At 32.5% G+C, this 25899-nt stretch overlaps 2 protein-coding genes across 3 annotated transcripts; one reads left to right on the forward strand and one right to left on the reverse strand.

Moving 5' to 3' along the window:
• The first annotated feature begins 8078 nt into the window (after positions 1-8078).
• On the forward strand, positions 8079-12568 carry CK1 (choline kinase 1). Its single transcript, XM_007019558.3, has 8 exons — positions 8079-8245; positions 8887-9279; positions 9903-10024; positions 10109-10304; positions 11442-11559; positions 11666-11713; positions 11953-12053; positions 12140-12568. Exons 2-8 carry the CDS (start codon positions 8929-8931, stop codon positions 12233-12235), a joined length of 1032 nt encoding a protein of 343 aa, XP_007019620.3. The 5' UTR covers positions 8079-8245; positions 8887-8928; the 3' UTR covers positions 12236-12568.
• Positions 12569-12839: 271 nt separating this feature from the next.
• On the reverse strand, positions 12840-16633 carry LOC18592709 (NAD(P)-binding Rossmann-fold superfamily protein). 2 transcript variants are annotated; one of them, XM_018125591.2, is made up of 10 exons: positions 16438-16633; positions 16280-16341; positions 15587-15706; positions 15385-15484; positions 15125-15205; positions 14742-14791; positions 14460-14613; positions 14300-14356; positions 13443-13564; positions 12840-13364 (listed from the first exon to the last, which is right to left on the reverse strand). In XM_018125591.2, the coding sequence occupies exons 1-10, from the start codon at positions 16504-16506 to the stop codon at positions 13193-13195; spliced, it is 987 nt and encodes a 328-aa protein (XP_017981080.1). In that variant the 5' UTR covers positions 16507-16633; the 3' UTR covers positions 12840-13192. The 2 variants fall into 2 exon arrangements, with proteins under 2 accessions (XP_017981080.1, XP_007019625.1); XM_007019563.3 differs by having other exon boundaries at positions 12840-13320; positions 16438-16629.
• Positions 16634-25899: the final 9266 nt, after the last annotated feature.

Here is a 25899-nt window from a genome sequence, read left to right on the forward strand (position 1 = left end):
TACATTCTAGTCTAAATCAATTGATATATGTTCTTCATGTATTGGTACATTTGGACAAGTATCAATAGATTTTGAAATTTATCTATACATGTTCTTGAGAAAAGTCAAAATTCAAAAAGTCAAACTCAATTGTTTAATGCATTCTCTAATATATCAATAGAATTGCAACAGAATGCTCACTACCTCAAAAGTATAGATATATTTGAAAAATGTATCGATACATTTTCAACAGAATGCTCACTGTCTCAAAAGTATTGATACATTGAAAAATGTATTGATGCATTTTAAACAAAATCTTAAAACCCTTGCAAGCAAGTTCAAATGTATCGATCCATCATAACGAGAATTCAAAAATAAAAGAGACAATGTATCAATACATTCACATATGTATTAATACAATGTCCGTTAGAGCCTTGAATGAAGAGAAGAACGACTATTTTCACATTTAATGAACCTTCAACATCTATAAATACAAGCTTTCTGATCATTTATGAAGGTTGGAAGACTTTTGAAACATAGTTCAAAATAGAAGAATTCGGCAAAAATCATTCAAGACCCTTTGTACTCTTCTTCTAATCCTTAAAGTCTTCTAGTGCAGTATTTTTTGAGCCCTCATTCCATTCACTAAGCACTGTACCTAGTTTGCTATTCAGCTTTTAAGAGGCATACCAGTTATATTTACATTCTACTCATTATACTTGCCTAAGTGGTTATACCTTAACCAATAAAAAAGATAGAGTGGTTGTGCTTTAACCATAAAAAGGCATTGTATTGAAATGTTATGTTTGATCCACAAAAAGTATTATATTAAACTTTGATTCAGTAGTGAATTTTAAACTCTTTAGTGAAGCTAAGGGGGAGGACATAGGCAAGGAGGCCCAACTTTTATAAAATATCTGTGTTGGTTTTTCTTTTCTTATGTAACTTCTAAATTTTACGTGCATTTTAAATTTCTCTTGTTCATTAAGAAGTCAACTGTTTTGTTTGTTTTCAAATTGAGCATTTAAATTGACAAAGGGGATTCTATCTTTTTAAGAATTGAAAAAGAATCTTCAAAATTTCAAAACAATCCAATTCACCCATTTTTTGGATTTATTCACATTGAGCTTATTGAACTAACAATTGGTATAAGAGCTAGGGCTTAATTTTGTAGGTCTAACAACCTTGAGTGATTTGAAAACAAAGCTCAACACATCAAGATGGAATCCACCTCAACTGTTCTTAGTGAAAAACACTCAACTCAAAGGCCTCAATTCTTCTCAGGAATGAGCTATCCTTATTGGAAGAAAAAAATGGAGATGTTCATTCAATTAGTTGATCTTGATGTTTGGAATGTTATCTTAGATGGTCCTTATGTTCCCATTAAGGATGTAGATGGAAAAACAATTGTAAAAACTAAGAAAGAGTGGGATGACAAAGAAAAGAAGTTAATACAAATAAAATGCAAGGCATTCAATACACTTCTTTGTTCCCTAAATGCTAGTGAATTCAATAAGTATCTATGTGTGAAACTGTTAAACAAATTTTGGGTACCTTGGAAACAACCTATAAGGGAACAAACCAAGTTAAGGAATCCAAGATAGGACTTCTCACACATGATTATGAGCTATTTAGAATGAAAGAAAATGAGACGATAAATCAAATGTATGAAAGATTCACAAACATAGTTGAAGGATAAAAGGCCTTAGGAAAAGACTTCTCAAATGCTTAATTAGTCAAAAAGATACTTTATAGTCTTCCTAAGCCATAGAGACCAAAAGTGATAGCCATAATGAGGAAGTAAGAAACTTAAATGATTTTAAACTAAAAGAGCTTATAAGATCTTTACTTACTTATGAGATGACAATAAAACATGAAAATGCTTTAAATGATGAAAAGAATGAGGATAATAAGCAGAAAAGGATAGCCCTAAAGTCTAAAATTGAAGAAAATGAGAGAAACATAAGAGATGAGAGTGAAGAAAACGAGGATATAGCCATGCTAGCTAAAAGGTTTAGTAAATTTATGAGAAATAACTATAGAGGTAGGAAACTTCCTAGAAGAGACATGCGAAAGGGGGAACATAGCAAAGACCACTTAATATGCTATGAGTGCAAAAAAATGAGACACATTGAATATGAATGCACAAATAAAAATAGTGCCTCAAAAAACTTCAAGAAGAAAGCTATAGTTGCCACTTGGAGCAATAGTGACAACTCTCAAGATGAAGAAGATGAAGTTGCCAACATTTGCTTCATGGCACTTACAAATGCCAAGGTATGCTCTACTTCTCATTATTCTAATTCATGCACCTTAGATCAAGACTCATACTCATTTGATGAACTACAAGATGCATATAATGACTTAGTATTTGAATTTGAAGAAATGACATTGAAATACAAGAACATCATATCCAAGCTTAAAGTAGAAAATGAGTTCTTAATCAAGGTAAACATAGACCTAGAAACTTAGTAAAAGACTTGAAAATTGAGAGAAATGAGCTGAAAAAAAAAAAAGAATGAGAATTTGCATGCTACCTTTTCAAAATTGACCATGAGTTAGCAAAAATTAAATGACATGTTAAAAACACAAAGAGCCTTCTTTGACAAAGAAGGAATAAGCTATGATGGTACTCAAAAGGAAACTCATCTTAAAATTTTTTTTTTTAAAGAAAATGTAAAATTTGCCTCATTCACCAAATGCATTTATTGTCATAAAAGTAGGACATTTTACCTATTCTTGCCTTTGGAGAACTACCACCTTTAGAGATAAAAAAAAATCAAAAGTATATGGGTTTTAAAGGAACAAACCTCCACATGGTAAGGTAGTAAAATTGTAGTGGATTCCAAAATGGACCAAAGACACTAACTCATATGGACCTAAGAAAATTTAGGTATTAAAGTCAAATGTTTGAATTTTATCGTTATAGAAAGAGGTCACTTGTTTAAAGTCAAGAGCACAAGAAAAAAGAAAATAGTATCTTAATAGTGGATGCTCTAGACACATGACTGGAACCAAGGAATTCTTCAAGGAATTAAGACCAAATAATGGAGGATATGTAACCTTTGGTGACAACGCAAAAGGTCACATTGAAGTTATTAGTACAATTGGTAAAAATTCCTCTTCTTAAATTGTAAATGTCCTATTTGTGAATGGCCTTAAATATAATTTGTTAAGTGTGAGTCAACTTTGTGATAAAGGTTTTAAAGTCATTTCTGAATCATTAACATGTCATGTTGTTGATGGTAAAACAAATGAAACTTTATTTGTTGGATATAGACAAGGTAATACATATGTTATTTTCTTGGATGATTTATTTTCTAACAATGTATGTTTCATGGCTAAAAAGAATGAGGATATTTGGCTATGGCATAGGAAACTAGGACATGCTAACATGAATACAATTTCAAAACTATAATCTTTAGATCTTGTGATAAGACTTCCTAAGCTAAACTTTGAAAATGATCAACTTTGTGATACTTGTGCTAAAGGCAAACATAGATCTTTTTGGACCAATTAAGATTACTAGCTTAGGTGGAAAGAATTATGGCTTAGTAATTGTGGATGATTATACTAGATTCTCTTGGGTTTTCTTTCTTAGTCGCAAGGATGAAGCTTTAAAAATTTTCACTTCTTTTTGCAAAAGAATTGAAAATAAGAAGGGATATAAAATAACAAATGTTAGGTTGTCTTTTTAATATTCTTTATCCTATCCATCTTTAATTTGGTAGTCTCCGGACAGATTCTTGAAGCAAGGTACTTTATAGGTTATTAATTACTATACAATAAAGTTTTCAAAATATTTAAAAATAATAATAACTAAAGGAAAACATATTTAATTTTTTAATATTATAAAATTTAGTATGTATATATTTAATTTTATTAATATATTTCCTATAAAAGATTAATAAATTTTTAAAAAAATTTTAATGTATTTTAAATAAAAAATTTAAAAAGTAGTAATATCGACTGAATTTTCTAACAGAATATTTTGTTAGAAAATTTTTGTTGGCAATGTTGTTTTCCAACAGAAAATTCCGTTGGAAAATCTAGCGGGTTTTAAAATTTTTTGACTCCTTAAACTTTCCAACGGATTATTTTTCATTGGAAATTTCTAATGAAAATCTGTCCGAAATTCCATTGGAAAGTCTGGCAGTAATAAATTTTTTTTTTGTGCCAAAATATTTTCTGACGGATTTCCAATGGATTATTTTTCATTGAAAATTTCCAATGAAAATCCGTCCGAAATTCTATTAGAAATTCTGGCAGCAATAAATTTTTTTGTGCAAAAAAATTTTCTGATGGATTTCCAACAGAATTTATCCATTGGAATTATTCTGTTGAAAATTCATTGAAAATACATTGCAAAAGTCAAAAAAAAATTCTATTGGAATTCCGTTAAAAATCCGTTAGAAATTTCCTGTTGAAAATTTCTAACGAAATTTTTTTCGTCGGAAAAAAACCTATTTTCTTATAGTTGCCACATCATCACCATATGTCATAATACAACACATAACGTGTTGGCTAATAGTTGATCAACTATTAATAATAAAATATATTTGATCTAAAATAAAAATAAAATGATTTAATTGAACATAATAAAAGAATAAATGCTTATTCAACATTTTTTAAAATAATTTTGATGATTTTTTGGATATTATACCTTTTTTATTTTTTATTTTTAAAAATTTAAACTCAAACTTTTTTATTTGAAAATATATAAATATGGTATTAAATTAAATATTCAAGTATAAATCTTTGGATAATTTTACTATTTCCAACATGCTTAAGATCTTGACAGATAAAGTAGTCGAGACGTACGACATCTTGTCAATAGGTCAAGAATGACATTCAAAATGCCGAATTTATAAAATTTTATTATAGGAAATTGTCTAACAAAAGCTAATTTAGAAACATGAAAATGAGAGGAAAAATTCAAATATGTTATTCTTTTATTACCTTTTGAGATTAATGTTTCTTTTATCCTCTGAGTAGTTATAAAAGAGAAAAAAAAAAGGTGATATGTATACATATAAGTGTCCCTTGCTAACATATCCAAGGATAGCTTTGAATAATAGCACAAGGAACCTCTGTATGTGCAAAAATAAATTTGTTATTCTGCCTAACACAAAAATGCAAAATCCCTTGCATTTTCTGGACAATGCTTCAAGTTGACTAGAAAGTCCCCACTAGAGCAAACAAATTTGTTATTTTGCTACAAAATATAACAAGTCATCACTTCTTTAAATTAGCTTTATCACCTCAATATTCCCAATCTTTGATTTTATACCCGGGTCTTTTGACTTTTTTATTCTATGAATTTCTTTCCCTTGTGGATGAAGACGACGGATTGATTTTGCTGCTTTCGTCTTATGTGGCAAGTACGTCATTGTCTCAATCATTCTTACGTTATAAAACAAGTATTTGGGAAGGATACGCAAATATAAAAAGATTCTTTTTACGAGTTTTTAGAGATGGTATAAGGTTAAAACTCAAAACTTAATATTTAAAATTTAAAAAGAATTATTTGCTAATTAATTTCTTGATCTCAACTGTTTTCAATTTAAAGAAAAGGTAATACAGAGGAAAATATGACATTAACAGATAAATAAAAATTAACCAGAGTTGTCAATGGATAATGTATTTGTTGTTTTTTAGGTTTCCTAATACAAATCTTATTGTTGCTTTTTAGGTATCATAACTCAAACTTTATTATTTAATAGGTACTGTCCCAATCCTATAAATACTCGATTAATTTTTTGAGTTACTATTAAAACGTGTATTTGAATATACTAGGCACTACTTGTTCAGTCCTCATACCTGTTAATTACTCATTTAAAATAAATTCAAAATAATTTATATATTATCAATGAAAATTACATTAATAAATTAAAATTAGTTTATGAAAACTAAATTAAAAATTAAAATTATATTTAGAACAATTAATGAATTTTATTAAGTATTACATTATTTATAAAGAATTTCTAAATAATATATATAAAACCAAATTTTAATATTAAAAATCATTATTTATAAATTAGGTTTGAATAGTGGGTACCTAAGATCACTACTCGAATTCTACTTGAACTCTATCATAGGATAATTTAATCTTACTTAATTAAGTTAGATAATGTAGACTACCTGATTAGAAAGTATATATTAACATTCTAAAACTAGCATTACCCCGCATATGCGGTGATTATATGAAAAACTTGTCATTTTCTTTTGTCCCTTGAATTATTTAAAGTGTGAATAATTTATTAATTTTTATATTCAACGTGAAAAAGTAAAAGGCCGTGTTTTGTTGTTGAGGAAGAGTCACAACCGAAGCTTGAAAAAGAATAAGAATTATTGATAAACCGACAATCACGGAACCTTACGGAGCCATTGAAAGCGCGTAAGTAGTTGGAAATCAACGGAATATAATGCCTTTTGGCCTTTTAAACAAATATAAATTATCAAGTGCCGTAAACATGGAGACACTAACAAATTCTTTTTACTATTTAATATTGAAATACTAGGAGTATTTTAATTAATATCTTTGATGTTTGCCGACAATGCCAACCATGCTCTCCCTAACCGTCCCCATCCACACGCATTTTCACCACAAAATGTACTTGAAAATCAGAACTGAAAACGGAACACCCACTCCTTCCTCCGTGTGGAAACCGTCCAAAAATAAAATCTTTTATAAAATAGCAATAATTATTGTCTATAAACCCAAGTCTATCCGTACTGTTATCCCTTAAAAAATGATAAAATATTAAAAAATTGAATTATTTATAAAAATATAAATAAATTTTTAATTTTTTATTACATTTAAATTTTTATATTTTTAATTAAATATGTTTTCATAACTAATTATTGACTAATTACAAATATTATTTACTATTTCATATCATATGGTACTTATGGTACCGGTGTAACATATTAATATATTATAATAAATAGTGATATATTTATATAATGTGATGATATTATTATATGATATTTTCACTTTTTAAATCAATGTCACATAGATATAAAATGATCAATTATTTTATATGTCTTGTTAAATTATCCAAATTATTATTATTTTACCAATACTTATAATCTTGTGTGGTCTTTTAAGATATTGTATAGTATAAATTGCCACGTTATTATATTTTTAAAAACTTAATGAGCGTATCAAAATAAGTGTTTGTTTAGTCTGATTTTTTTTCAGCTTATTTATTTTTTAAAAGTAAAAGTCAGATTAAACAAAAATTTTTGAAAAACTCTTCAAAAAAGGAAACTTTTTTTTTAAAAAATAAAATTAAAAAAAAAGAACTTAAAGAAAAGCTCTAGTAAGGTTCTTCTCTTTTTTCAAAAACATAAAAGAATTTTTATTTTTATTTTAAAAATATCATCATCCGTTAAAAATAATCACAATATTATCCTTTCAAAAAAAATCTTTAATAATAATTTTAATTAAAATTAAAACTTATAAAAATAAATTTATCAAATAACTTTACTTTAATTTTAAAAATTATTATTTTTATAAAAGTTTTATAATAACTTTTAAGTTAAAAAAAATCAGACCAAATAGATATTAAATATTTAATATTTAAAATTGACATGTGATGTAATTATTTCAAACACTTGATTACATAACACGATTTGAATGGAAAAATTAGATGCTAATTTGTAGCAACGGTCTGATTAAGAAAGGGGGGACATGTGCTGCCTTGACCCAAGTGTGAACGAGGCAAAAGGAAAGTTTATCCAAATTAAAATAACACGTGTCAATGTTTGACTGGCTGAAAGACTTTGACTTAACCGCTATTTCCGTAACTGGGTTGGAAAAATTGGAATCTTGATGAACCAACCAAGTTCCAGGTGGGCAACCGCAAAAACTATAATTCCAAATGTCTAACTCCGACTTCAAGCTGGGTAGTTCCCACGTGTTTACTAATAATTGGTTTGTCACAATTGTTACTCATTTCAAGGCGTGACAGACACTGTTAGTGTGCCCCTCCTCTACAACTTTGTGCCGAGTTAATGAGAGGTTACGCGGGAGAGCCTATTTCGTCAGCAAAGGCGAAGTAAACGACTTTTTAGATTTTGCCTCTATAAATAAAGCATACAAATTAGTAGTAGTTTTCATTTCTTTGCCTTTGTTTGTTCTTTCTTGTTAAAACTCTTTAGCTCTTTTTCTTTGAAAGATTCTTGGACTTGGACTTTACAATAAGGAAAAAAAAAAACTTTTGGTGTGTTGCTTGCAACTTTCTTGGATATAGTCTATCTGGTGAGTTATTTTGCGTTTCTTTCTGGTGAATTCTGTGTTCTTGCTTGGCTTCTCGAATTTTTGGAAGGTTTCTTTAAAATGGGTTTTTGATTTTTGAGTTTTTGTTACATGCATGCTGCTGATTGTATAAATCTCGTTTTTATGAAGATATTTAAAGATTTGGAATTGATTTAAGTGTGATCTTTTCGAGAGGCTTTGTTTTTTGTAGCTTATATTTACTTTTTGTTTTCTGGTGAGTTTTGTTTCTTTCTTGCTGAATTCTGTATTTTTTTGCGGGTTGAATTGTTTTCTGTCTTTAATTTTTAAAGGCTTTCCTCAAATTGGTTCTTTGGTTTTTGTGATTTTGTTACGTTCATGGTGCTGATTGTCTAAGGGTGATCGGAAATAACTCCTTTTCTGAATAAATATGAAGATTTGGATTTGATAAAAGTATAACCTTTTTGAGAGGCTTGGATCCTTATTCCTTCTACTTATTTAATTTTTTCTGCTGAGTTCTGTTCTGTTCTGTTCTTTCTGGGTAATCTGTGTTTTTTCCTGGTTGAATTGTTTGTTTTCTTTTCGCAAAATAGAACTGTTTGATATCTCAATTTAATGAAGGTTTCTCTCAAAGGTGTTATCTTTTCTGGAATCTTTAATTACAGGTAAAGGTTTAGCAATCTTGAGTTCTAGCAACTGATACACAAATGGCTATAAAGAAAAACGGGTTCATTCCAAGTTCTGCACCAGAAGAACTGAAGAAAGTTTTGACAGCAGTGGCATCCGAATGGGGAGATATGATAGAAGATATGGAAGAATTTCATGTGATTCCTTTGAAGGGGGCTATGACTAACGAGGTTTTTCAGATAAACTGGCCAACAAAGCATGGTGATCTTCATCAGAAAGTGTTGGTCCGGGTTTATGGTGAGGGTGTGGAAGTGTTCTTCGATAGGGATGATGAGATTAGGACCTTTGAGTGCATGTCAAAGCACGGTCAGGGACCTAGGCTTCTTGGGCGGTTTGCAGATGGAAGGATTGAGGAGTTCATTCATGCCAGGGTATGCGAAATTTTCTGAAAACTTAATTTTTTTTATCTTTATGATATTTTTGCAATACCTAGTCTTGTAGAACATTTTCTTTGTTATAATAAAGATTAGAATAACCAAATTTTAGTTACAGTTTCTATATCACAAGTTCATATTTTCTTTTCTTGATTATCTTCAAAAGTTGGCATTGTTCTAGAAGCACTAGAAGAGGACTAGCTTAGAAAACTGCCTGATTTGTTGGGGAGTTATCCTTCGTTTCTTGTCATGACTATGAACATAATCAAAGAAGTGCCTATAGAAGAGGATTTAACTGGCTTAACCCATAATTTCTTTTTGGACCCCCTAGTGCTTACTTAATTGTAGTCCTGTCTGCTTCGTCTTCAATCTCTAAATGATCTGCAATTTTTTGTGATATCTACTATAATTTGTGTAATTTTTTAATCAAAAATGGCTATGATAATCTATTTTAAGAGGCAACTACTACTAGATTCAAGTATTGAATTACATGGGGTGCTTTTGCTTTAAGGCTTTTCAAGCTAAGGCTTTTAGAACATAAGGCCAAGAACCAAATGTTATTATCTTAGTTACATATGCTTCCACCTTCACTTAACATAACCTTTTATTGGCTTTACCAGACACTCTCTGCTGCTGACCTCCGTGACCCTGAAATATCTGCTCTTGTAGCAGCTAAATTGAGAGAGTTCCACAATCTTCACATGCCTGGTCCAAAAGATGTACTTCTCTGGGAGAGATTGAGGTACTAATATGCATATCTGATGTTAGTACTTTTATTATTATTTTTTTCAGTTGAAGTAATTGATCTGATTTTTCTTTTTCCCAGGACATGGCTTAGTCAGGCAAAGAAATTGTGTTCCCCAGAAGATGCAAAAGAATTTGGCTTGGACATTCTAGGAGAGGAAATCAGCATGCTAGAGAAAGAGTTAACACAGGGCTCTCAAGATATTGGGTTTTGTCACAATGATTTGCAATATGGTAACATAATGATGGATGAAGAGACAAGAGCAATTACCCTAATCGTAAGTTTTCTGTTCAGTTGTGATTACTTTCAAATATGGCTTATGTACAATTGTTTCAGTTCTAGAGGTTACTCAAGCATTTTTTTTTATCAACTTTCCTGATGATTCTTTATTTTGGCCTGTGAAAGGGAAGACTACTAAATGTGCGTATGAGTTGAAGTTATAACTACCGCCTTTGCCCTCTAAATAATTAGTTAAATGTGTGTTTACAACTATTTGTCCAATCAACATATTAGAAAATTGTACTACTCAACCAAAATTCTTGCATTGTTAAGTTAGTAGTCTGCATTTCAACATCTGGATCTCATCTTTTGTAATCATCTGGCAGAAAGCAGTAATAAGAATAGACAACTTCTTAGTAATGTATGTGCATTCTTATGGCAATTTTTTGCTTGATTTCATGGCATAATTTTTCATCTGTGGACTGATCATAGATTATACTAGTGTCAGCAAAGTTGGGATTAGTCAATTGAGCTGTTATCTGCTTCGTTAACTTAATTTTTTACACTTAATGAAGTATTATTATTATTATTATTATACAAAATAACAAGTTAATATATATATCTTAAAATCTTGTTTATTCCTAGATTTTTGTAAACTCAAATTGCAGATGAGGTCTGTATGGTGACAGCATTTATAAGAAATTGCAGCTGAAGCTTCAACTGCACTGAATATATGAAACAAAAAGAAATGCAAAAGATGAGAAGCCAAGGGACTGGGTCAGCCTATTTCCTGAGGTTCCTATTTATCTCTTAATAAGCCTATTTAATGCACTGAGGCTTTGACTTGAGTACGTGATGATATTTAATGGGCTATGTTTTGTTTGCTTGACTTTACTTATCTTCTACAGACCCCAAATTGGTTATCTATTTTCTGAAATTATGAATGCTGGCTGGGAAATCATTGTTTGATGAGTTATGCATATTTTCCTGTGATTTGTCTGTTTTTTACCTAATTTTCTGATTCTTTTCTCTTGCATTGCTTGTGATGGTCTTTGGTGCAAATATTTACATCATTTTAGCTTACATTTGTGTCTCACTTCCATACTGCAATTAAAAATGGCACTTCCAAGATAGATAAATGAAATTACATGCTGATTATGCATGTTTTGAGGAATCATTTGTTCCCTTTGTACAGGACTATGAGTATGCAAGTTACAATCCTGTTGCTTATGATCTTGCAAATCACTTCTGTGAGATGGCAGCAAATTATCATTCTGAGACACCCCATATTTTGGACTACAGCATATACCCTGGTGAGTAAATGTTTGCAATTTAGAAGCATCCCATGTTCAATGGCTTCAAAACTGCCCTGCATTTTTGGGTCTAATCATACCTGTTCTTTTTGCATTTGGACAACAGATCTGGAGGAGCGCCAAAGATTCATCAGTGCATATCTCACCTCTTCAGGTTAGTTATTGTTCTCGTAATACTGTATAGAAAATTATTTAATGAATGTCAATAAAAAAAGAGAAATGTTGTAGAATCAATCAGATTTAGTTTTCTTGTCAGACTAACATTCTGACTGCTGAGAAGAGGTGGGAATATATCTAAGCCTTTACCAGTATGAAGGTACTTCTGAGTTATGTCTTGAAAAATTATATGTTGTAATTGGTTTTTACGTACTTGTTTTGCTCGATTGCATGCAGGTAATGAACCTGGTGAAGCTGAAGTGGCGCAGCTACTTAATGATGCAGAGAAGTACACTCTTGCTAATCATCTGTTTTGGGGCTTATGGGGAATTATCTCGGTATGGTGTTTCTGCAGCATCTTTCGTAGCTTTTCCATTTGCTTCCCAGGGAGAGAGTGGACTAATTCTGTGGTTGGTGTATACAGGGTCATGTAAACAAGATAGACTTTGACTACATGGAGTATGCAAGGCAGAGGTTTCAGCAGTACTGGTTAAGAAAGCCCTTGCTCTTAGGTTCCTGACTCTTTGAGGCATTGTCCACGTTGACAAAAAACACTGTAGCATTGAGTGCAGCTAAAGATTCGCAAAGGTTAATGTACTAAAACTGTAGCCTGTTGATGGTGCTGATAAAATTCAGTGAAAAGCATTAGTAAATATAACATAAAAGCGTTGAGGATGGCTTGGGATTTGCATCCACGCGTGAAATAGTAAGGCTTTTTTTCCTATAGAGAAAGCAAAAACTTGTGGTTTTGATAGATTAATATTTCAAATATGTACACTCCAAGGGCTTGCTTGTTACATTAGCATTTAAACTCTTTAAGGATTATTAATTTTATGATTCAAGTTCTTAAGAATTGAAACTTCTCAAAATCATAGATGAATATTTTTTGAATTTGACTTATAATATTCGTATAGTATGCAAACCCAAAGAAAGAATTTGAATGTGATTCTCTGTCTAAAGGAACATCTTCTGTTGCTAGGAACATAAAAGGAAGGAGTATGAACAGTTTGTATCAGGCATTGGGGATAACCTGGAAAAAAAATATAGGCAAAAAAGCTGCTGCATTGGCCTTTTTCTTGAGTGTATCACTTGAATCCATTACAGAATGCATTAAGAATAAATGCTTTCTCAGTAAGAGAGGAAACCTAAATCAAAGATTCCTCATTTTCTCCATTGCATTACTTAAGATGTAGTTCCCTTCACAGTACCCATTCCGAACTAAAGCACATATGGGACAGAGTTATAACATAAAACAAACTGCTTGTCCATGAACACACTTACAAAATAAATAACCAAAAAAATGTATGTAATGGCATAATGCAGCAGCTAAAGGCACCAAGAGATTCATTGGAACAATTTTGGCTCAATTACTTCACAGGGAGCTATATTTTTTATTCCGGAGAGGAGGCTAACATGGAACGAAGAGTGTCAGTGATGGAGTCTATTATCACATGAGACTTGCTAGTAGCTGCTAACTTTAGGTGTTTAGGTGCTTCAGCCCTATCAAAGTAGAAACCACCAGATACCAACTTCTCTTTAGGCTGTAAAGCCAACCATATAACTGTGTCCGCACCCTCTTCACTAGTTCTGAAATTTCCCGAAAACCTGCAGTACATTTATTGTGGGGAAAAGGACAACAAATGAAAGAGCTAAGTAGTCATTGTTATGAATTGGACAAAGAAGAGTAAAACTTTTTTAACTGCTGCTTGAAAGAGGAAATGACTCACCTTTTGTTAAAACCAGGTAAACTCTTAGCTACTCCAGGTGTCTCAGCCCAACCTGGGTGCATTGAGTAGAACCCAATCCCTTTGTTCTTGTACATGTCAGGCCACTTTTCTGTTAGCGCCACCTAATAAACAATAGCAACTAGCCTTCAACATTCCTTCAGTGTCAAACTATAAATGCCCAACTTGGGAAGTGAAACACAAAAAACAAATTTGGGGCATTCTCAAGACTATCCCTTGGGAGATGAGTAGATCAATTTTGAGAGATAAGTTACTCAGGACAAGGTAATATGTACTTTACAGAACAGATTCTGAATTGACTTTCATTTACAATACCCACATAAGAAATCTATTTCCTGAATGTGTATCTTTATCAGGTCGACAATCCAAAAAACAACCAAATTAGTTAGCTTTTATCCAAAAGAGTCCGCTAGATTTATCCATATGTTTCGAAATGCAGTAAAAAACATGGTTCAGCAGCTTTACCAACGACTAAACCGATTCTTATTGCATTAATGTTAAGTAAATAAAAATCATACATCACATTGACATTTACACCAAAATAGATAACAAATGCCTTCATTGGACATCCATGAAAAGTCCAAGACCTACTATGTGCATATATTTAAGCAGCAGATTGAATGTAAAAATTAGATAAGTTAGAATGCTTACCTGGTATGCAATCTATTATCTTGTTTTCCTAGTTTTTTGCTTGATTTAAGGACTGACCATTTAATTTAGTTGACTTACTGACAATATATTACCAATAAGAATATAATATGTAAAATATCAATCAGGAAAAAAGAACAATAAATTTCTTAACAAATCCCTGCAGTGAAAAAGCTATCAACTTAACTGACCTGAACTCGCTTGTTTCTAGCGTATTGCTCTAACCCATCAAAATTTCCATCACTAGACTGCAGTTTCACAATCAAAGGGGAGTTTCATAAGCATTCACTCATTGAACTAATGCAGTATCAAGAGCTTTACAAAGGGGTAGAGAAGGAGCAAAAAAAAAACCATCTGCAGATCACTTGTCAAGGGAGCAGTATACATTCCACCAGAGGAAACTGTGATGACTCGAGCATCAGGTGCAGCTTTCTCCAGCAAAGGCAACATTAATTCCGTTGTGGCATAATTGCCCAATACATTTACAGCAAAGTTCAACTCAAATCTGGAGGCACAGGAGAATTAGAAAGAAGGGGAATCATGTATTTGTTTCTTTTTCTTCAGTTTTTGCAAAGGAATGGAAGACATATGATGCATCATATAAGTTCTACAGTTATCAAGTGACAAACATACCCTTCAGATGTGGTGACTCGTTTTTGCTCTAGCACTCCAGCATTGTTGACCTAAAGGCAATAAATCATATCATAATAAAAAAAAAATTCATCAGCTTTACATGATACAGCAATAGCTGTGCAGAATTGCAGGCTATACCTAAAAGGATGATATCTCATTATAAATTGGAACAGGAAACAAAAAGATACCTGTCTATAAGAAGTTTTCAATTAAACAAGGACAAGTATGCACATCTCAAGGAATGGTAAACAAATTTGTACACATCAGAAGATGGTAGTAGTTATTTAGAACTTAAACCATGTCGTTATGTCCCAGTAGGCTGTAAAGTAATTACTATTTCTTGGAGCAACTTAACTTATAATAAGCAAAGAAGAAGAACTTACAAGAACATGAACTGGAACATCCTTTGAAGAGAATCTGGATGCAAATGACTTGATCTCACTGATGGATGAAAGATCGCAAATCTGCAATCTAAATTTAATAAGCTATTTAAGATTGAAACATGTGAAGAAATTTTTAGATCAATTATCAACCACAAATCTGTAAATCTGTGAGGGCTTAACCTACCAAAATTCAAAAGAAATAAGCTCTTCAGAGCCAATAACTAAAACCAACAGATAAGCAAGGGAAGCATGATAAGTACCTCCAAATGAACATTTTGATTGCCTGTTGAAGACTGAATTTTTGAAAGAGCAGCTTCTCCCCTCTCCTTGTTACGGCACACCAAATAGACAGTTCCCCCACTGGGTAAAATATCACAATAGCATGAACAAAAAAAGAGAAAGAGGAATGCATTCCATCCAAAATAACCAAACAATCAGAAAACGTAAGAAAATGATCAACACCGTGATGCAAGACCCTCGGCAGTTGCAAAGCCAATGCCAGAATTTGCTCCTGTGACTATGCAGTTCTTCCCCTCTATCCGCATTTGCATATCTTCTGGTTGGAATTTCTTGGAGTGCTCCCTGAAAATCAAAGAAATCTTAAAATATTTATACAGGGATGACAAGAGATAATTTCCTAGCATTTAAGCTTTGCTGAACACAATATTGGATTCTATTGAACACTACTAAAAACCAATATCACTCAAGAAGTAGAGAAGATGCATGCCGATAAGACACATAACTGCCAAACTCATAAAAATCAAAGATTGACCTTTGATTATGTCAGTTAAACAGCAGTGATTATTGCAAAAGGGTTAAAGGAAGCAAATTCTCAAGTGTCATACATAATTCTGATCTCCAAGCTCCTTAACATATTACCACTCAGAAAAGTGCCAGCTTTATCCAATCTATATTGATATTCAATTGTCAATTGAAAGACTCAAAACCCAGTTCTTAACTTCAATTAATTATTTCATAAGAAAACCCCAATAATTTCATCAGCGAGAAAGGTAAAAGTAAAGCATATTTTGACCCATATACCATTAGCTTTCCCTCTATCAGCTAAATTCCTCATTATGACTCCAAGTATAAAAGCACAATTATAGCTATATAAGAAGTATAAACTTTTGCAGGAATGAACAATAAGAAGCTTACAAGAATCCATTTCTGGTGAAATTCAAGTACCCGTAAACTCCAAATACAGATGCTCTCCACGTCTGTGAAAACAGTGCAATAAAAAGTAATCATAACAAAAGCCCAAAAGAAAAAGAAAGAAGAGAAATAGAAATTGCAAAAAAGGGAAAAAGAATTACCTTGAGAAAGAACATGGTTAGTGCTCTAATGGATAGGTGAATTTCAATGTGCAATGTTGCATTTTTCATATGTTTATTCTTAGCTGTACCCTACTGTTCCTCGTCAAGCCGGGGTTCGCTTGAACATCAGATTATCGGGAGAGAAGATTTGGCTCAAGCCAACCTGTCATTAAAAGGATAAAAAAACAAAAAGTAGCGTGAGCTTGCACTAACGTCTATAGGGGATGTAGAAAACATGTCGTGTTGTGTGGTCTGGTGATGTGCCACGTGGCTAATGATATTGCCACTAGTTCCTGCTTTCTTGGAAGTTGATACGGGTCTTGTCTTGCGCGCCCAACCAACGCCATATCATTTCTTTGGAAAATTCAACGGTGTCCGCCGTACTTTTCACAGGGTTTCGTACAAAACGTAAATCCAAAGTACAAGGCAGCCCAGTTCTGCAATGCTTTGAAAACTATTGGCTGTTAAAAAAAAAAAAAACTATTGCTAAACTGTTACAGTGACAGTTTTGACATTTGAATCATGGGATCATATAGTTGAAATCGGTGAGGAGTCCTTTCGTGAAGAGGAGATGGGTAGTCTTGTAATAAAAAAAGTGAGATGGCTTGGAAGCGTTAAACATGAAGTGTCATGTGATGATGGTTAAATGTAGAATATAGGGAAATGACGGAATAAGGTATAGAACAAGGTAGAAGGGTGATTAAATGAATGGATTGGGTAATTTAGTTCATCATATCTACAAATTAAATATATTAAATATTTTTAAAAAATTAATTAAAATTAATTACACATAAAGAAAGATTGTATTGATTAAATATACAATTGATTCGGTCCACTCGATTTTGAATCAATTAATCAAAATTTTATGTTTTTTTTACAAATTACAATATTAAAATTTATAAATTTTATCTATAATTATAAAATATATAAATAATTTAAATATAAAAAAATATATTTATTCCTTTATTCACATAATTATTAAGTGTAATCATATAAGTAAAATTTATTATAAGGTATAATAATATTTATTTATAAAATTAAATATATGTATATATATAATAGATTACTTTATTATACATATAAAATTGATGATATAACTTATATGTTATAATATTTTAATATTTATATCAAAGTTTGTATAAATAATAATTAATAGTAAATAATATGTTATAAAAATTAAGGTGATAACTAATAAAGTTATTAAGTGTAATTATATAAATGAAGCCTATTGTAAATTATAGGAATGCTTATCTATAAATTAAATATATGTATATATATAATATATTACTTTATTATATATATACATATATATGAAATTAATGACATAACTGTCGTAACGTGCGGGTTCGAGAATCCGACCGCCAGACGTGATGTGAAAATTCTAAAAAATTTAAAATTAAGAGTCGCCACCAATCTTTTTTACTAGGTGCGATTGGCCACCTATTGACTCGGTTCTAATTGATGAAGCTTTAAATTAATTTTAAGCCCACCGAAAAGAATGTTAAACTGGTCTACGTTTTTCTAGATCTAAGTTCGGGAGTACGGTTACGCTTGAGGAAGGATTAGTAACCCCGGGACGCCAGTTCCATGAACGGTACCATTTTTTATATTATCCTATTAGGTTTTGATTTTTAAGTTTACTATATTTCCTTAGTTATTGTTCTCTTGTTTTATTTCATATTTAACCTAAAATGGAATGCAAATATGAGGAAAGATAAGATGCATGGCGTGAGATAAAAATGTCGGACGAATGATTTTTTATTGAGGACGCTTTCCCGAATCCGCCCATCATACTAGTGGGATTCGGGGTGTTCTATCACCTAGGGAATTATCCGAGAAACTCGCATTTGCTGTCAAACCCTGTTCTATAAAATAATTACGACGTCATTTACATGCTCAATAGAATGTTTGCATGTTTAGGAAGTTCGAGGAATCGTTAAAAGACGATATTGTCCCTAATGGTACCATTAAGTCGATTAAGCCTCGAACTAGTTCAAATAAGAATTTTGAGGTGAAATTAAGAGTTTCACAGTTCAGGGATGACTCAAAATGGTAATTCAGAGTTCGAGGATCAATTTAGAGTCAAACCGAAATTTTCACTATCTAGGGGCAAAATAGTCATTTGCCACTTGGGAACAAAATGAAAATTTTGAGAAAAGATTTTTTTGACCCCATTTAACTTATTGGAGTATGATTTGAGTATTGGAGTATAATTTGAGGGTTTGGCAGTGAAAAAGTTTAATTTCGATGATTTCGGAGTGTAGGAGCAAAATCGTAATTTTTCCATCAGTGGATAAAATTTGAGATTTTGAGAGAATTTAGATCACATTTGACAAATTGGAGAATGGTATGAGTATAAGGGATGAAAAATATGTCTATGAGCAATTTTTCAATTTTTGGGACAAAAATGTAATTTTGCCACCTCGAGGGCAAAACGGTAATTTTGCACCCCCAGAGCATTTTTCCAGCACAAGGTCTTCACCCATCATTATTTTTGACCCTTCAATAAAGTGTGGTGGAGAGAGAAAGCTTAATAGTTAAGAAATGACACATGGACCAATAATAAGGTGACGTGTGTCAAGTTTATATTCATTATTTATTTAACTTTAAAATAAACATAAAATCAGCCAATTTTCTTTCACATGGCCGGCCAAACAAAGAAAAGGAAGAACAAAAGAAGGAAAGGAAAAAAAACAAGAAACCTAGGTGGGAAAATTAAAGGAAAATTGGTGGATTTCAAGGAATCAAGCAATCAAAGGTAAAATTTCTTGATTTTGACTTGTGATCTACCTTGCCCATGCTTTTCTCCTTATTTTCCATGGTTATATTTCATGTTTTCATAGTGAATTCATGGCTGCCCAAATGGGTATGGAGAGAGAATGAAGTTAGATTAATTTGATTTTAAGTTATGTTAGTGTTTTTAGTTAGTTTAGCACATTTAGAAACAAAATAACAAGAAAAGAATTCATTTTCCTCCATTACCATTATTGGCCGAATTTTTTAGGGGAATATTGGCTGCTGATCTTGATGTTTATTTGAGGAATTATGATGAATAATGATGAATTATGAGCCTAGAAAAATAATGGGAATTTTCGAAGCAAAAATATTAATTTTTACCCACTAGGGGTATTTTCATAATTTGCTATCGAGACTGATAATTTGCACCACACTGAGGAACATTAAGTCAATTTGGGTGCAATTGAGGTATAGAAATTGAAAAAAATTAATTTGAAGTTTAAACGGACGCGTATATGGATTTATCGGGTAAAAGATCGAAATAGTCTAACATCTCTTTTAGGTAAAATTTAGACATTTTGCACTCCATATTATGCATTAGTAGTATAAATTAGTTTATTTTGGTTTAGTACCAAAGTAGTAAACTTCTTAATTGTGCAATTTGTCAAGGTGGCGAATCCTTTGACAAGGGCAAAGAAATCGCACCCGAGGAGTAATAGTTGGAGTACCCGAATTTAGTTTTCGGAAACTGTGAGTAAACTTATTATCGTCTTAATTATCTAGAGTAGTTTTATACAATTGTGTGATTTTATGGAAAATGAGTTTAAATGGTAAATTGCTATGTTTTAAGAGAAATTGTGATTCTATAAAATGATTTTATAAATTTTCTGAAAAATTGAATACTGGTTTTGAAAATAGAACAATTGGAGACTGCCTGCTTGTGTTATAAATTTATGGTTTTAAATTGAATGGCTTATGACAATAAATGAGTATGAATGGCTAAACTGATTTTGGTGTTAGAATTATTTGTACTGTGTATTTAGCCTTGAGAGGCTAGGTTGCGATAAATTGCCATGTCATGTAAAAAAAGATTTTATAAATCAAGTGGTAGATAAAAGATTAGCTACTGCAGTGGTGGGGGGTTCCGTGGGTCAGCCTATTAGAGGGGCACGGTAAACTCCTTTATATTCTCACCTCAGTCTTAGAGGCGCGTAGGGTATCTCCTGAGGTGGGCTTTTTGAGTGCACTTCACGTGGACCACCGCGTGAGAGTGAGACTCAGCCAATGCCAAGGAACGGCTATGTTTCAAAATAAAAATATGATTTATGCGAAATATGAATTTTTAACAGCCTTGACGGACTCGGTTGGATACCCCTGGTCCAGGTGTCCTCGAGTACAGGATTTGACATGAGCCAAGTTTTGAGTAATTCACGAGCCATATTGATTATTTGGTTGAAATGAATATTCGTGATGTAAAAAATTTGCTGAAGTTAATTATTTTTAATTGTCTCAATTTTCTTGCTTTTAGATAGTTTAGATGATGTCTGTTTACTCACTGAGATTTTATAATCTCACCACCCTCAATTCCCCACATTTCAGGTTCGGGATAGCCGATAGATGGCCGATTGCATCAAGGACTTCAGTCAGCCTTGCATTGTCAAAATTATAAGTTCACAGACTCGCATCTTATTGGTTAGTTTGGGGCTCACGTGTCATTGTAAAAGTAATTTTATACTTTCGTTATCTGATTTAAAATATGTATGAACATATTTATCTTTTATACCATGTTTTTGGCGAGTTTCGATGTTTTTGAGGAAAAATGACAAAAATACCCCTGTGAGCCAGAAAATAATATTTTATTATTTTGATTTGGAAACGACTTATGATTTCTTGAAATGCGAGATTTAATAACTATCGCTAACCGGGGAGATGCAAAAGCTGATGCTAAGCCTTACGGGGTTTCGATCGGTATTCGAGGTAATTAGTGCCTATCGAGACGTCACGGCGGTTGTCACGGGTCCGATGGGAGTTTCGGGTCGTGACAATTTAGTTGGTATCAGAGCATGGTTTAAAGATCAGAGATTTTGATTTTAAAGCTTTGGATTTTAAAGTTTTTTATTTTAAAGTTGTTTTAAGAAATCCACATTGACACTGCATGGCCCGAGTTCAGGTAAGTTAGGTTTGATAGAATAGAATACGTGCATCTGCATATAGAATTTGGAGTTGTTTAGACTTGTTTTGTTTCTTCTTATAGATCTTATGGGAGCTATAGGAACTCCTGTTTCCAGTAATCCACTTCCTTGTTAATGTCATGCAGAGGTCATAAGTAGGGTCGTTGTTCGGGTTTAAGATGCCACTTGTGACACGAGCCAGTATTGGAGAGATCTTAAAATGGATGCTCCTAATGAAAGATTAATGAAATGATATATCCCTTCGATTATGGATGGAGAAATTTAGAATTGGACAAATAGGCCGTGATAATTTATTCATTTGGTGGAGTGTACAAATTAAGCATTGAGGTAAGAGTAAATTCATACATATGTGCATGAAGATAAGAACACTATGTTAATTGAGCGTGTTATACCCATATAAAAGTGGTGCTGATTTCAATTAAACGATTGTGAGATTTAAAAATTGATTGGATCTATTATAGTTCATAGATATAAGCACGTGAACTAACTCGAGAGTGAGTACTAATGATTACTATAATTGATGTGTGGTCATGAAGTAAGAAGTTAGTAAACAAATTTGCTCTAAGGATGAGCTTGAACTTTGTTATGCATAGTAAGGATGAGCCAAGGGATTAAAAGACTATATGTGAAATTGGTAGCTTGAGGTTAAATGACTTGGAAATGTCGAATTTAGTCTAAGTGCCATATGAAGTTCTATAATTGAGATTGATATACGAATTACTTGAAAGATCAATTTAAAAGTTTATTCGGTTCAAAGTGTAGCTTATAATATGAATGATCAGTCTTAAAGGTGATCTCCCCAGAGCAAGGAATTTAGAAAATGTTGATGTTTGGATATACTCTAAGAAAGAGAACTTCTGCGTCCTAAGTTTAGAACAACTTTGATCTTATGATTGCAAAGGCAAGGTGTAATAACTAAGTAAATTATTCACTTAATAAATGTGATTGATTATTGATGAATAAAGTCAAGATCTTGATGTTTAGTGGTATACAATTTGATAATTATGTATTTAAGGGTTATTTGGAGACAATTTCTTCATCAAATTTGCACTAAATGCTATGGTAAAGGCATATCAATGTTAATATGAAAATGTATCTAGGAATGATCTTAACATATCACCAAAGAAGAATTAAACATGTTGAAGTTAGTGTTCTAATAGTGTGCATATGATAGAAAGCTAGTTTGTAAGTTGTAGTTGTCACGACCCAATTTCTCGGGCCATGACCGGCGCATGAGCTCAATGAGCATAGCTCACTAAGCCCAAGCAAGCCTATCCATTTACCTTTGCTTAACAAATTTATCATATCATGCATACACACACACCTTTTCCCGGGTGTGAACATAGCCAAAACACAATGGCATTATCGATAGTAATATACATGCACTATACCAGTCATGTATTTAGCAATTTACATTGCATACACATATTCACATTGTTAGATTGTATTCACAATACAAAAGGAACCATGACTTTCAGCGGAGACATTTATAATAAAAGGGATTACTATCGAATGCCAGACACATACTCAAGAGATGCACTACGGGGACTCCTCGATCTAGGGTCCAACAGTCACCTAATCTGAAAACATGAATTTTTATAAAACATGAGTACAATACTCAGTGAGTGAACAATAAGGGAATAGGCATAACATAAGGAATGTTTATCGAAATCATGATGCATTCATTTTCTCAAAACCATGCAATTGTTTTAGCTCCTTTAAACCCCTCATGTAAACCCCACATGAGTAAATCACTTTACAAAAATCCATGCTCAACTATGGTACCAAAGAAATGGGAAATATAGCAAAAACCCACAAGTTAGCAAAATGGACAGAAAGTTTCTTGCTATAGCGAACTTCATTCTTGCTGCAGCAAGAATCAGAACATCAAGGAAAAAGTCTCATTTTTCCCTTAAAACAAGTCATCCTGCTAAAATAACAATAGCAACATGTAACACATGTAAACTTCCAAATTTTAACAAAACAAATGCTTACATATTTGCATTTACAACCATATACCCATCATCAACATGCACACCATCCCATCATCATGCACATCATCCCATCATCATCATCTCATATGCAACGGCTTATGCTATTGTCACTAGGGGGTGGGAGATCACGAAGCATCCCCCCCTTCACTCGGCAAGAGGTGCACTTCACTCCGGATCACGAAGCAACGGAGTAGTCCCTTCCTTTCTCTTCCAAGTTTCCCCCCCCTTCACTCGGCAAGAGGTGCACTTCACTCCGGATCACGAAGCAACGGAGTAGTCCCTTCCCTCATCTTCCAAGCTCTTAGGCAGAGAGGTGAAAGATCACGGAGCATCCCCCCCTTCGCTACGGAGGCAACAACGGCTTATGTGCACTCCCACTCACACATAGCCAGGTCAGCAACGGGTTATGTGCACTCCTACTCGCACATAGCTGGGTTCAAATCAACATGTAAAGAAGCATCCAATGCATATCATGCATTTTATCATATTGTGATAACACATAAACCATTGTATAGCATATTTTCACAATATAAAATCATTTTACTAAAAGCTTGTTCCCAAGGTACATTTTCTAAGACAAGTTGGATAGAATCTTTCATATTCCCCAAAACAAGTTTGAAATTCAAGTCCACTCACTTGTATTAGGAGTAGAAATACTCCTATTTTCAATTCGCGGGTACAGTCCTTTACCCGTATCCAATGGCTCACCACCTAGCCATAATCCATGATACATATTCCAATTAAATTGTGTCTAACAGTCAGAGGCTATTTTAAGCTCGATATATATATGATATGAAATGAAAAATACACGGGTAGCCATCTAGACTCGGTAGTGGCCTAAGTTGATTTTTCATCCGATCATATGGCCAATGCGTCCAATTTCACTCCAAATTAATCCATTTCTCCTCTAATACCTTAATTTACCACATACCATTTAAATAGAGCCAAATTCATCATTAGAACCCTCACAGTTCCTTATAAAAAAATTCGATCATTTGGTGCTCTAGCATCGAAAATTTTTCTACATAACCGTTTCACCTTAATTCATCATTTTCCAAGCCATTTTCCTTGAAATAAAAACAATCCCCCATTGATATTCAGCCCTCATGGTTCGACCAACAAGGAACCCTAGAGAAATTGAATATTTCTTTTGTGTTTTTATTCATAACCATGCTTAACTATCCCTAAACACTAACATAGTCTAAAATCAAATTATTCCAACAACAATTCCTCTTCCATACCCCTTTTTCAGAATTGAATTCATCATGATAACTCAATATTTAACCATGAAAATCAAGAACAAAAGCATGGGTAAGCTAGGTATCAAGGAGAATTAAAGAAATTTGAACTTACCTAGCTTGTTTCCTTGAATTCCAACACTTTCTCTTTGATTTTTTTCTCACATAGGGCTTGTTCTTCCTTGGTTTCTCTTCTCTTCTGGTTTGGCTGATCACTATGGGAGAAATGGGCTGATTTTTATGCCTTTTATAAAGAAAATAATGAATGGATGAGATTTTGGCACATGTCACCATTCCATTGGTCCATGTGTCATACTTAGCCATTAAGCAATCTCTCTCCACCACACATTTCTCATGTTTATCCATTTATAGGATGAATAAAATCCCATGGCCTTGACAAGTGTTGGGGCAAAAAATTTACCGATTTGCCCCCGGGGTGAAAAAATTACGATTTTGCCCCTACACTCTGAAATGTACCGAAATCAAATTATTTCTACTTTTCAACCTCAAATAACACTAACATTGATCAATATTAACCAAATGGGGCAAAAAACTCATTTTATAAAAATTTTCGTTTAGTCCTCTAGTGGCAAAATTACCATTTTGCCCTTGTACTCCAAAAATACCACGAATCATAATTTGTTTTCACTGCTAAATATCATTTTATACTCCAATAATCATAATTATATTTCATATAATTACTCTTGGTCAAATGTGATCAAATCTTGGCTACAAATCTCCATTTAATCATGAAATGGTAAAATGACCGTTTTGTCCTTAATCGGTCAATTTTCCTGATGGACTCCAAACTGGACCTTGAACTCCGAATCACTATTTTAAGCCATTTTGTGGGTTTTCAAAATTTTCAATTTCCTCTTAGAATTTTTATTTGAACTAGTTCAAGGCTCGATTTAACTTAGTTGTACCACTCGGTACAATACCGTCTTTTAATCGAGCTTGACAGGGTCTCACAGTAGTTTGCATGAAATATATAAGGATTATCAATATATGGACATACACTTGGAGTTGTAATTTACAAGTTTGGAGTATTTAAGATATGATTAAATGGAATTAGCATTAGTTAAGGTATGTGAATCTTCTAATTAAATTTTGTGGAGTATGCATGATAGTAGAATGGAGGAACAGGATGCCGTGATACTATATGGTGAAGTTACTATATAATATGGAAAGAGTATTCTAAAGTGGGATTTATTGACTGATGATAAGTGATGTGCAATCTGAGATACATGTAGCTATGAATAAATTTAGAGATCTTTGCTTAAGCAAACTCGTATTAAATGT

This window comes from Theobroma cacao, chromosome 8 (assembly GCF_053813885.1).
Source record: "Theobroma cacao isolate CCN51 chromosome 8, ASM5381388v1, whole genome shotgun sequence".
NCBI lineage: Eukaryota > Viridiplantae > Streptophyta > Magnoliopsida > Malvales > Malvaceae > Theobroma > Theobroma cacao.